Below are 12,468 nucleotides of genomic sequence, written 5' to 3'. Positions count from 1 at the left end.
GTGCAACTTATTTTGAGCATATCTGTAAAGGCAGATATATGAAAACAATAAGCACTGGTTTCTATCTAAGTATTTGAAAAAAGAATCCTTTCTATTTGAGAAAAATGTATATGGTGAGCAGGAAACTGTGCTTAGTATTGTTAGTTAGGACCTACCATAAGAATAGCATTGCTCTTATTCCTTCAAGGGTCAAAACAAAAATACTCTGTACATGGCCGTAATGTTACTCTGTGTTCTCTGTACATGTTGCATTTTTCAAATAGATTTGCTAACCACAATACATCAAAATAAATGGTGTAAACACTGATTGCAGTTAATGACAGTGCTTGTATTATATATGTGCTTGTATATATATACACTCACCGGCCACTTTATTAGGTACACCTGTCCAACTGCTTGTTAACACTTAATTTCTAATCAGCCAATCACATGGCGGCAACTCAGTGCATTTAGGCATGTAGACATGGTCAAGACAATCTCCTGCAGTTCAAACCGAGCATCAGTATGGGGAAGAAAGGTGATTTGAGTGCCTGTGAACGTGGCATGGTTGTTGGTGCCAGAAGGGCTGGTCTGCGTATTTCAGAAACTGCTTATCTACTGGGATTTTCACGCACAACCATCTCTAGGGTTTACAGAGAATGGTCCGAAAAAGAAAAAACATCCAGTGAGCGGAAGTTCTGTTGGCGGAAATGCCTTGTTGATGCCAGAGATCAGAGGAGAATGGGCAGTCTGGTTCGAGCTAATTTGCAAAAGCTCATCGAAATTGGACAGTAGGCGAAGATTGGAAAAACGTTGCCTGGTCTGATGAGTCTTGATTTCTGCTGCGACATTCGGATGGTAGGGTCAGAATTTGGCGTCAACAACATGAAAGCATGGATCCATCCTGCCTTGCATCAACGGTTCAGGCTGGTGGTGGTGGTGTCATGGTGTGGGGAATATTTTCTTGGCACTCTTTGGATATTGCGCCATGTCATAAAGCTGGAATCATCTCAGACTGGTTTCTTGAACATGACAATGAGTTCACTGTACTCAAATGGCCTCCACAGTCACCAGATCTCAATCCAATAGAGAATCTTTGGGATGTGGTGGAACGGGAGATTCGCATCATGGATGTGCAGCCGACAAATCTGCGGCAACTGTGTGATGCCATCATGTCAATATGGACCAAAATCTCTGAGGAATGCTTCTAGCACCTTGTCAAATCTATGCCACGAAGAATTGAGGCAGTTCCGAAGGCAAAAGGGGGTCCAACCTGTTACTAGCATGGTGTACCTAATAAAGTAGCTGGTGAGTGTGTGTGTATATATATATATATATATATATATATATATATATATATATATATATATATATATATATATCAGTCTTTATTGAAGTACACTGGTGGGCAATGCAATCAAGGGTTTGTTTTGGGAGTCCCCATAAAGTAAAGAATGACTAACCCTGATCCACATTACAATCTTAGATAAATTGGCTTTTCTCTTGAAATCATGTCATGAGGTTGCTCAATGACCTATATAACCAGACTGTAATATAACTCAGTCCAATAAAAAGTAAGGAGAATGCTCCAATAGGTTTAATTACATAGCAAGAAATCTTATCTTGCACCTTTCACAAATACATGTTGTATCTTTACCCCATGGGTATGACAAGCTCATAAAAAGAAGTCTAGAGAAGTAGTCCTTCAACTCAGAGCCAACATCGAGAGAGTTAATTCAACTAAAAACGTAGCACAAGGTACATTGAAAAAACTGCCTGATTGCTGAAATTCTCTTCCTCTAAATTAAAACATGAATATTTCATGATAAAAAATAAGGTTCTCCTAGAGAGGCAGTAACTCCAGCTGCACCTCTCCCTCGTTGAGCGGCTTAAATTACTGCTGAAAATGGAATATGAATGTTATTAGCATGCGATTAGTATTTTCATTTGCATGGCACTTCGAATCCTTATTGCCTTGGGCGGGGGGTGGGTGGAAAGATGAGTGGGTGCATGGCACCCATTGTTGTCTGGCTGGCCTGGTTTTACACACACACAAACGTCTCTCCTCACTTACACACACAACTAGGTTTTCTGGCAGACCACTGGCTGTTCTTTTGGCATGTGATTGTCGACTGCCCAACCAGCTCAAACGCTGGCTGGCACTGGAATACCAGAGTGTCTCCATGTCGGAATCTTGATCCATCTCTTGTTCCAAATGCTGGAATTCCTGGGTCCCCACAGCTCCCCTGATCTATTTCTGAAAGACAAGAATAGAATATAGTATACTCAGAAAACTTGCTTCATATTGCAAAGTTACTTTTTCTCTTAAGTTTCTTGTACTTGTCATCTCTACCATTCTTACATTTAGTACTGTCATTGCAAATCACAGATTGACATATTTTAGGCACATGATCAGACATCACGGTCACTATCAATAAGCACCATTATCAGACACTTAGAGGAGGAGAATGAGATGAGGCGCTCCAGAATACTCAGGTTCAGCAGCAGCTGGTGATAAGTATGCTATTCTATTGTACTGCATGCAGGAGAGCGGTAATCAAACTCAATATTCTGTTTGTCTTGAGGCTTCATTGCTTGAGAATTTTTAACCACTTGATGCAAAAGCTGAAAAAGAACTTTCCCTCAATTACCTCTTATAGACAGCTTTATAAATTGCGTGTTTAAATCACATGGAACTTAACAAACCACAAATATTTAGGCAACAGACAATGGGAATTATACATATATTTGCATACAATAATGTGTGTTGAAGCTCTTAGTTTTAAGCAGAAAGTTCTCATTCCCCTTGGTAATGTAATGCCTTGAATTTTCACTCACGTATTGCCAGACAGGGCCCCTTAAATGTATGATTTTATAATGAGAACCATTATGGTGATTTATTATGTAAAAATATTACTTCAAGGAACAGATGTTTTATAGTTATACCTCATTGTGCATCCCTAAAGCCAAACAGCAAATGTACATATAGCTAACACTATGCTGTACATAGAGGGAAATTAACAACAATGTATATTTCTTACAAATATATGGATTTAGAAAGAGCTGCCCAATGGGATTTTGAAGTGTTCAAAACTGAGTTCTGGGATTAGTTTTTATTGTGTTTTGAGTTAATTTTACAATAATTGCAAAGCCTAAATGAAGTGAAGCTGTAAACCAGAATTCTCTTTCTCATTCTTCTTCTAGTTCTACATCTGTGAGAGTTTGCCAAATTGGTTTGTATGAAAAAACAAAGGACAGGGGTTATAGGATGATTACTTTACTGCTTGTCTATAGCTTCCACTGTTGAACATAGAAAAGTCAGGCAAAACTCCCATCGGCTTTATATGTTTACATACTATATCATGGGGGTGCTCAAAAAATTTGGATTTCTGTGTGGCCATATTAATTATTAAGATAGCTATAAACAGGGGAAATATTGCCAACCATTACAATGTCAACATGTACAACCTGAGAGGTTGCTGCTAGCAGACAACTTTTCTCTGCCTATTCAGAAGACATGCTTAATTGCTTAGCATATGTATTTTTATGGCAGGTGTGTTGAAGTATTAACTGTTAACAAGCATTTTATTAGAAAGTATATGGTCATCTTTTGTCTAGACAAAGTAAAATCTGAATGGACCTGATAAGTATATCAAAATATGAGGCAAGACCATAATTAACACTAGATAGAGCAAAATAATGAGTGCAATAAAATATTTACAAGGTAACTCAACTTCATACAGTGTATAGAGTCTATCTATCAGTCCACTGGACAGATTTCACAGACCAATCACAGTCCTGAGTACGGGACTCCAATCCTCATAGTTATGTTTGATGCACAAAGTCCCTTCTTTCCCTTCAAAGAATAGTTCTGAACTGCAATCCTGCTTACAATTCAGCGCTGTTATTCCCCAGGGAAGAAGAGACTCCTTGTGTCACACATAACTATGATGCTTGGAGTCCTGTCCTGTGGTTAGTCTGAAAGCCAGCCAATGCATGACTGTGGAGTCACAAACAATCCACAGTTGTGTGACACTGGCCAAGGGTTGTGAACCTTATACGTACACCAGTGGGAGAACTTACAGCAAGGCAGCGTCCTACAGGAAGAGATGTAGTGCAGTTGGAGACAGACAGGTGGTTTGTCCTAAGAGGACTGGAATTCAACAGGAACTTTGGATCTCAGCCAGATTGCCGAATATGGACCTCACAAGAGTTACTTTTCATCTAGAAGTTAGGGTTCTAAAAATGATGTATTGTGTCCTGTGTGAAAGAGGCAGTTTTTCTTTTAATTCCTACAATCATTTAAAAGCTGAATAAAGCCATTTCATTTGGATTACCAAAAGCTTCAACACTATTTGTATGGTACTCAGTACCACCAAGACATCTGTATGGCCCAGGAACCTACCTTTGATGATAAATAACTTCAAGCCTCACAACAGATACAGAGACAGGTAACACTCAAAGAAGAGCATATGCTACCTTAAGATTCCTCCAATACCCTTGGAATTTATGCACCATTCATACTATGTAGCTAAAAATTTTTCCAATTGTATTATTATAATGAGTCCTGCTGTGTATACAATGAAAGACCAATACTATGAGGGTAATTTATGTCCTAATGAACACAGCCCATGCAGTCTGCTCCGTCTGTTGTATAATATGCTAACTGTCCATCTGCATCCGGTTAGCTTTTTGGAATGACTAAGTAGTCTCTCTAGATACCAGTTGCTTAAGGGAATATTCATGCATAATTTTCCTATTATAGTCATGGGTCATAAATAGACAGAAAACAAGCTTTTATGTCTCCTGGCAAGATAGAAATACTGGACTGACCATCTAGTTTTGGTTCCAGTACATCATCATATAGACATAATGCATGGATCTGTATGCAGATTACAGATAGGAATACTTATCATTGTATTATACTGAAAGGCTCTTATTACTGCATTAAGCTATTATAAGAATAACATTTAAAGCAATTTTCTCTGGCTGCATTTCAATTAGCACATGAGATTACATTGGAGTTTTATTAGCTTGCAGCAATGGCCTCACCACCTCCTAATTTGTAATGTGCCTAAAAGAACAAAAGTGGACTAAGAGAAATAAATAGTCTGTTCCGTTGAACAATATTTCTAATATAACTTTTTTAAATGAACCTTTATACACAATTTAGTCTGGCATGACTTATAGACATGACTTATAGACCACTTCTTGTATTTTAGATAATTACAATTAAGGTAAAGGAAAAAAGAAAACTCCAAGTGTTAGTTTTACCTTGTTTCCCCTAAAATAGAATATCCCCCGTAAATAAGAGCTAGTTCAAGCTTAGAAATATAAGGCCTCCCCTGAAAATTAGAACTAGCGGCAGTCATTGCAGTAGCTTCCCGCACATTATACATTAGTAAATATTTTAGATGTTGCAGAAAGTTATGACATGGGTGAAGAATTCATTAAATAAAATCACTGACTGTTACACTGCAAATGCCATACAAGCAGCTACTTTGACAAGTAGGGCTCTTTTAAGGAAAGTGATATTACTATACATGAGATAGGGCCAATGATTCCAATAGAAATAGAGTCACAAGAAATTCAGCATGAAATTCAGAGTTTGGAGAGTTTTTAACTTCTTTACGCCCTGGCGCAGAGGTGCTAAAGCTGTATGAAGAGGGATCACAGAGTTAGACCTCTCCATACACAGGTGGGGTTTGCTGCATATTGTAGCAAACATTCACCGCTAATGCTAGCACCATTCATGGGTATCAACTCTTCTGATGCCGATGGCGGCATTTAAAAGACAGTGGCATGTGGGCGCCTCCATCTTTGTTCCAATCTTCACTCTTCTGGATGCTATCACGGAGCGTCAATCGGTGGCCATGACAGCCTCAGGTCTTTGTCAGACCCGAGGCTGCATGTGGCATCTTCAGTTTCAGTGGCTCATTGTAATGAATACTGTGTAAAAATGCCATATACTGTAATACAGGTAGGAACGATCAGACCATCTAGGGTAAAAGTACACTATAGGGTCTAAAAATAGTAAAAAAAAAATACTTTAAAAAAGTTTCAAAAATAAAATTCTTAAAAACACAAAAAATTCAAATCACCCTCCTTTCCCTTGAACTGTTATAAAATGTAATAAACAGTAATAATCACAAACATGTTAGATTTTGCTCCATCTCAAAATGTCCGATCTATCAAAGTATAAAAACTGCTATTCCCCCAGAAAACAGCGCCCCAACTCTTCGAAACACTCCTTTTACACCATTTTACATCACATAAAAAATGTAAGAAGTGATCAAAAGGTTGCACAGTCCTTAACCAAAGAATAAAGTAGATGTATCATTTGGAGTGCACAGTGAAAGTAACGCAAATGCCTTTTCACCAATTTTCAGCTTCCCAGTAAAGGACATGGAATAATAAATAACGTCACTGACAGGTAAAACGCAGAAAAGAAGCCCTTACATAGGTCAGTACATAGAAAAATTTAAAAGTTAAGGATTTTTGATGGTGGAGAGAAAAAAAATGAGCCAAAAATGCTGCGCCCTTAAGGGGTTAAGGGGTTAGAGAAGTTATTTTTTTGTTCAAAAATAAATATGAATTCTTGTTCTTGGAAAAATAAGAATTGCTCTAAAAATAAGAACTAGTGCCAAGACCTTTTTTTTAGGGAAATACAGTACAATATCTTTCAAGAACACCTGACTTAATAAACTCATATGTTCAGCTGACTTAGGTACATTTTATAAATTTAGTAGCAACTACTATACCTACTATAGATTTAGTATAGATGTAGTAACTACATTTTAGCAGATATAGAGCAGCAGAAATAAATGCTATTAAAAGTGCTTATAAAGAATTTATCCCCACAAAAACACATGTTAACCTGCTTGGCTCCTCTTGTTCTCTAACATGCTACCTGCAGATAGGCCACTATGTATAATCTGTACAGCTCTTCCTGCTCTATAACAGGCTGCCTAATGATAGGGCACTGTGTACACTGTGCTCATCTACTCCAAGTGTGTAACACACTTTTTGTTCATAGAACACTATGTACAATTTTCTCGGCATCTCTAGCTCTGCCTCCATATATATATATTAATCACTCTGTAGAATCCTGCTCTATAACATGCTCCCTGCAGAAAGGACACTTTGTACAACCTGCCCAGCTCCTCCTATGCTTCCTACCGGTTACATGATCTTTTGTAGTGACAGGTAAACTTCTTGTTGTACAGAATATCAGTATTTGATTCAATGTATGTACCTTTTAGTAACTGACAGCTGCATATGGAAATAATTAACCTATCAATTACATATTTAATGGTTTAGATCTAATATGTAAGTATAGACACAGCTTCTATGATGTTTTACTGTCATGGTGAATGGTACACAAAGTGCTTACAGTGTGTAATATATACACAACTAGATTTAGATTATTTTTACATTCAGCTCTGTTTCCGTGAAGCTTCAAACAAGCCCCATTACAGAAGAGAAACTAGAGCAAGTACTTTTGACACATTTCTAAACATGGATCAAACAGATTGTTTTCAAAGCTTGATGCTTTTTTGTTCTTTTTAGCAACCTTTCAAAAATTGATCAAACAGGACTACAGAAAAGAGGGTGTGGGATTAGGCAATCAGTGATATAGGGGAAATGTCATCACCTCAGAATAAGTTCCTAAGATTTCCAATGCACTAGGATACACTTGGACCTTGTTAATGGAGCTCTATGAATTGAGATAGACATGATACCACCTTTTTCAATTGAAAATCTACTAATGCTTTTAGTAAACTTCTTTCTATTGCTGGAAGAGTGTAATAATGGAACTGCAACACCCTCGCCGATGCAATGGCGAGGGAGGGTTTGCGAATACGTCCCACCTGCATGTAATCACCTTACACTACATGGTCCTGATAGGACATAGGGGTATTGCAGTGGTGAATCCTGCCTGGCAAGGCAGAGGTTAAGTATTTTGTATGATGCAAGATGCTGTTGTCCAATGATATGTGTTACATCCTGTGCTCTGTAAGCTGAGATGTGATTGGAGGAGCAGCCACCACCTGACCAAAGGAAGGTAATAAAACTCCCTGGCCAGGAATGTTCTGGGTCTCAGATCTCAGAGAAGTCTCAGATTCTGGAGAGAAAGAGGACTTTAGGAGAATCCTAGAGAGTGAGTGAGTAAGTAATCTCTGTCTAGCCCATACCAGAGCAGGAAGAGCTTAGCCCCTGCCTCTGAAGAGTGGAGTATTAGACTAGAGTTAGTGTAGTGAGGAAAAGGGGTATCATCTTACCTTTAAAGGTGATACCTGAAGCCCTACAGGACAAGCTGAAGCTTCCTACCAGGACACAGCTGCCTCCCAGCCTGCCCTCTACCTCCAGGCTGGTGAACTATCTCCTGAGGCTCCCTCCAACTCCCATCTCAGCACTTCCTTTACCTGTTAAAGGCACGTTGCTGCGGTTCCTGCCGGTTCAAATAAAGAACTGTAAGTTGTTTTCTTCAACTTCTGTCTCCGTCTGGTCCCTGCTAATACGGCTGCCTTCATCACCGGCACCCTGTCCATCACCCAGAGACTCACCCTCGGGACATTAAGGGGTTGCCCCAGGGAGATCCGCTATAGCAGCCTCTCCCTCATCATTTCTTGCCAACACCACCCTGCTGGAGACCTGCCAGGCTGTAGGACAGCCCTCTGGTTCCTCCGTACCAAGCACCGTGACAATAGCGTGCTTAGGCCGCAACCGCCAGCCACTCCGGTACCGCGGGCCCCGGCTGTCTCCAGGCCTCACCTCAAAGGCTAGGCCCGGTGGGGGATGTTGCAGAACCTTGTATAGTAAAATAACCTTATATAGTAAAATAAATTGTACCTTCTGCCTTCTCATTCTACCATAAGTAAATGTAAATAGGAATAGACATGTCATACACTACATTATACAACATAACTGTATTACAGTATTTCATATGTTCACTGCAATATTGTAATGTGCAGTGCTGGACTGTAGATGGCACCAAATAAAGTTTTTCTATAAAATGTTAAGTAGCAATACCATAGGGAGTCAGCAAGTCTGTGCTAAAGATCAGTAAATGTAAATGTGTCAATCCCTTTAATAAAAATGGCCCATGTGTTCCATACTAGAAGCTGTGTGTGGATCATTAAATATTGGAATGCTTAGAGAAAAATCTTAGAAAGACATTTTCATGTTATCCTGCTGTGTGTTTCTTCATAAAGCTGCTTTTTATGCTGTATGCCATTCATTTCAGACCCAGACCACTGTATTTTCCTTTTTAGCATGAAATAGGTTAACAGACATTTTCCTCCTCCTCCCTATGCGCTAATTTACAGCTAAAGTTGTATACACATTATTTCCATCCTGTCCTTTAGCTTGCACTCCATTAAACAGTTCTGTTCACAGAGTTCAGCACCAGCCATCAGCAGGGAAAGATTGGCAAAGTGGGGAGGGGATGAGTTGGGAGAATGCATTAGACAAAAATGCCCTTTAAATATTCAGCAAACATCCATTAGGCAGGTCAGGCACTCAGGAAACAACTCTGGAGGTGGTGCGCCTATAGCAAGTGGACCTTGGTACTATTCGGATAATCATCTGGAATTATAGAGCTACGGTAGGAAGACCTGATGCTAATGATGCTGAGGAGAAGGAAATCCTGGCAGTATGCAAGGGATGTTACTCTATTCCTATCTCTATGGTTATAGACATACCAGTCTATGGTTCATTAAAGAAGTCTTGGAGAGAATTAAACCTAATGAAAGAGGAGGTGACCTTAGAAGAAAACTACTCAATTGTTTTTGGATACTCCCAAAAGATTGTATTCACCCCAAAGGTCTTAATGTTAGAAATACAGGTGGTCCCCTACTTAAGAACACTCGACTTACATACGACCCCTAGTTACAAACGGCCCTCTGGATATTGGTAATTTATTGTACTTTAGTCCTAGGCTACAATGAACAGCTATAACAGTTATTACAGGCGTCTGTAATGAAGCTTTATTGTTAATCCTGATTCTTATGACAACCCAACATTTTTCAAATCCAATTGTCACAGAGACCAAAAAAGTTCTGGCTGGGATTACAATGATAAAATATACTGTTCCGACTTACATACAAACTCAACTTAAGAACAAACCTACAGACCCTATCTTGTATGTAACCTGGGGACTGCCTGTAATTTGGTGTTAAACTACTAATGTATTAACTGTTGGTCTTTTTGTTTTGCTTTCTTCCATAGGATTTCTATTTAGTACATGATGTATTTACTAGAGCAGCTGACTACTTAGCACCTGCGTAGCTTTAGCCTTTTGACTTCCGGTGGGTGCAATATATCAGCCAGCTCTTTAGCTTTCTATGGCATCTATGACTTAATACCTGTTGGTTTGAAATTTGTCATCCCATTTTTTATAACTGTACAATGCCTGTATTGTTCCTATATATGAATAAAAAATCTAAAGATTTTACCAGACCAAGTGAGTGGGGATCTACTCTTTTATCTGCTGTCCGCAATGTTCTTACCAAGCTTTCTACAGACCCTGAGTGACCTTTAAATGCTAATGGGTTTGTTCACATCTCTTTGTAGAAATTTGAGGTCCTGGGCTGGGATTCCCAAGGACCACTAATAAAATTCATTATTGGAGCTCTTTGTTTCCCTTAGATGCAACTAGTACCTGATCCCATTTGTAAACTGAAACAGTGTAGAGATAAATTGCCAAACCTTAATCTCAGTTTCTGTAATACAGGCTTTTCCTGCAGATGACAACTAGATCTGGTCTCCAACTGTTTCTTTTATGCCCAGCTCTTGCCTTTGACTGTTTCTGTTATGTGGGCCCTTGCAATAAACGACTAATTAGCCTTGAATGTTGATGCTCTCATTAGACCGCTGCTAAGCCCTGATCTCTGATTGTTTCCGTTTCAGGGGCCCTGTCAGTAGTCAACTGCTTAGCTCTTGTCTCTGTTTCTTTCTGAGGAGCCCTGTCTTTAGCCTACTACCTAGCTCTTGTTACTGATTATTTCCATTTGGGGGTCCTATCAGTAGCCTGCTGCCCAACTCTTGTATCTTATTGTTCTGGCTTTGGGGGCCCTGTCAGTTTTTGGGCCCTGTCAACAGCCTGCTGCCCAGCACATGTTGTTTCTGACAGTTTCTGTTATGGGGGCCCTGTCAGTAACCTGCTGCCTAGCCATTGCCTTTTGCTGTGTCCGTTATAGGAACCCTGTTATCAGCCTGCTTATCAGGACATCTCTCTGATTGTTTCCTTTTCAAGGACCGTGTCAATAGCAGTCTGCTGCCGGACCCATGTTTCAGTCTGTTTCATTGATGCACGCCTAGACCTATGTCAATCTCTTTTATAGGGACCCTGTCAATCACCTGCAGACAGGCTCCTGCATTGAAATAGAACTGGCCCTCTTAAATGTTGATGTAGGCCCTAGAGCTACTTCAATAGTCTTGGATCTGGTGAGGGAAGTTTATGGTTTGTGTGCATCACTGCTAAGATGTTATCTCAGTAATATGTATATTTGTAAATAATTTACTCAGCTAGTTATATGGATGCTTAGGCTGGCTGGGATGATATGTGCTTGTGTGTAGCAGCAATCATACAGGAGGCTGGGGGCTACTATGACTCCTTGGAGATCTACCATGCAGTGTACACACCACACACATCTTTTTAATCATTGGGGAAAATGGATATTTTAGACTTTTGCTCATGTCCTCGGAAGATTGATCTAGGTGCTGCTCCGGTTGAGTACATTCTCTGCTCTTTTTATACAGTGTATTCCCACATTTTGTTTTTGTTGTAGTTTTACTGTTGGTTTTATATTCGAGCTATATAGTTTACTGTCATGACATGATCTGTTGTTCCTAGTGTTTGGTTATACCTCACTGTGTATATATAGCTGCATATGCCTTGCACAGGTTTAAGTGGTTACAATGCTATTAAAAATGTCATCTTAAGAACACTATGCCTTTAAGATGAACGTCTTGAAGTAACCTGGATTCCCATTCTCTTCAGGGTTAAGGCACCTGCTCTCTAGTTTACTGGAAAGAAAAAGCTTTCCTGACACGGTGTGCTGGGAAGTAAGAGACAGTCATTAATTATCTGCGCGTTTTATATTTATTTTATATCCAAGATTAAAAGAACATCTGAGGAATTTAGTTCTAAGCCTGGGAAATGCCAGTGGCTTGTCCCTCCCTACAATCTGGTTACAGGAGATTAGTAACTCAAACTACAAAAAATAATAAAATAAATGCGAGACGCTCAGACAGTTACCGAAAATGGATTCATTAGGGCTGCCTTTCACATTTAGGAGGAATCAAAAGGAGCAGAGAGTAAAACAGAATTAATCCTGATTAATTGAGACACTATCCTAAGGATATGTTGAGGCTTTTGGAGCTTAATAAAGTTACTGACATGCAAATATAATGTTTCCTATCTGCCTTTAAACTTTAGCCTCTAGACAGGGGCGTAACTACAGTGGTAGCAGCCATAGCCACCAC

General features: G+C 39.4%; 1 protein-coding gene across 2 annotated transcripts in view; it reads right to left on the bottom strand.

Moving 5' to 3' along the window:
* CSMD2 (CUB and Sushi multiple domains 2) overlaps positions 1-12,468 on the bottom strand; it is a 648,217-nt gene that overhangs the window by 179,638 nt on the left and 456,111 nt on the right. The window contains exon 13 of one of the 2 annotated variants that reach the window (XM_072136727.1): positions 2,054-2,236. The exons of the other annotated variant lie outside the window; for it this stretch is intronic. Coding sequence (XP_071992828.1) covers positions 2,054-2,236 — 183 coding nt within the window. The remainder of the gene's footprint in view (positions 1-2,053; positions 2,237-12,468) is intronic. 2 annotated transcript variants of the gene reach the window in all.

This window comes from Engystomops pustulosus, chromosome 2 (genome assembly GCF_040894005.1).
Source record: "Engystomops pustulosus chromosome 2, aEngPut4.maternal, whole genome shotgun sequence".
In the NCBI taxonomy this organism is placed as follows: domain Eukaryota; kingdom Metazoa; phylum Chordata; class Amphibia; order Anura; family Leptodactylidae; genus Engystomops; species Engystomops pustulosus.
The sequence above is the reverse complement of the archived record's forward strand: the minus strand, read 5'-3'. Positions and strand labels throughout refer to the sequence as shown.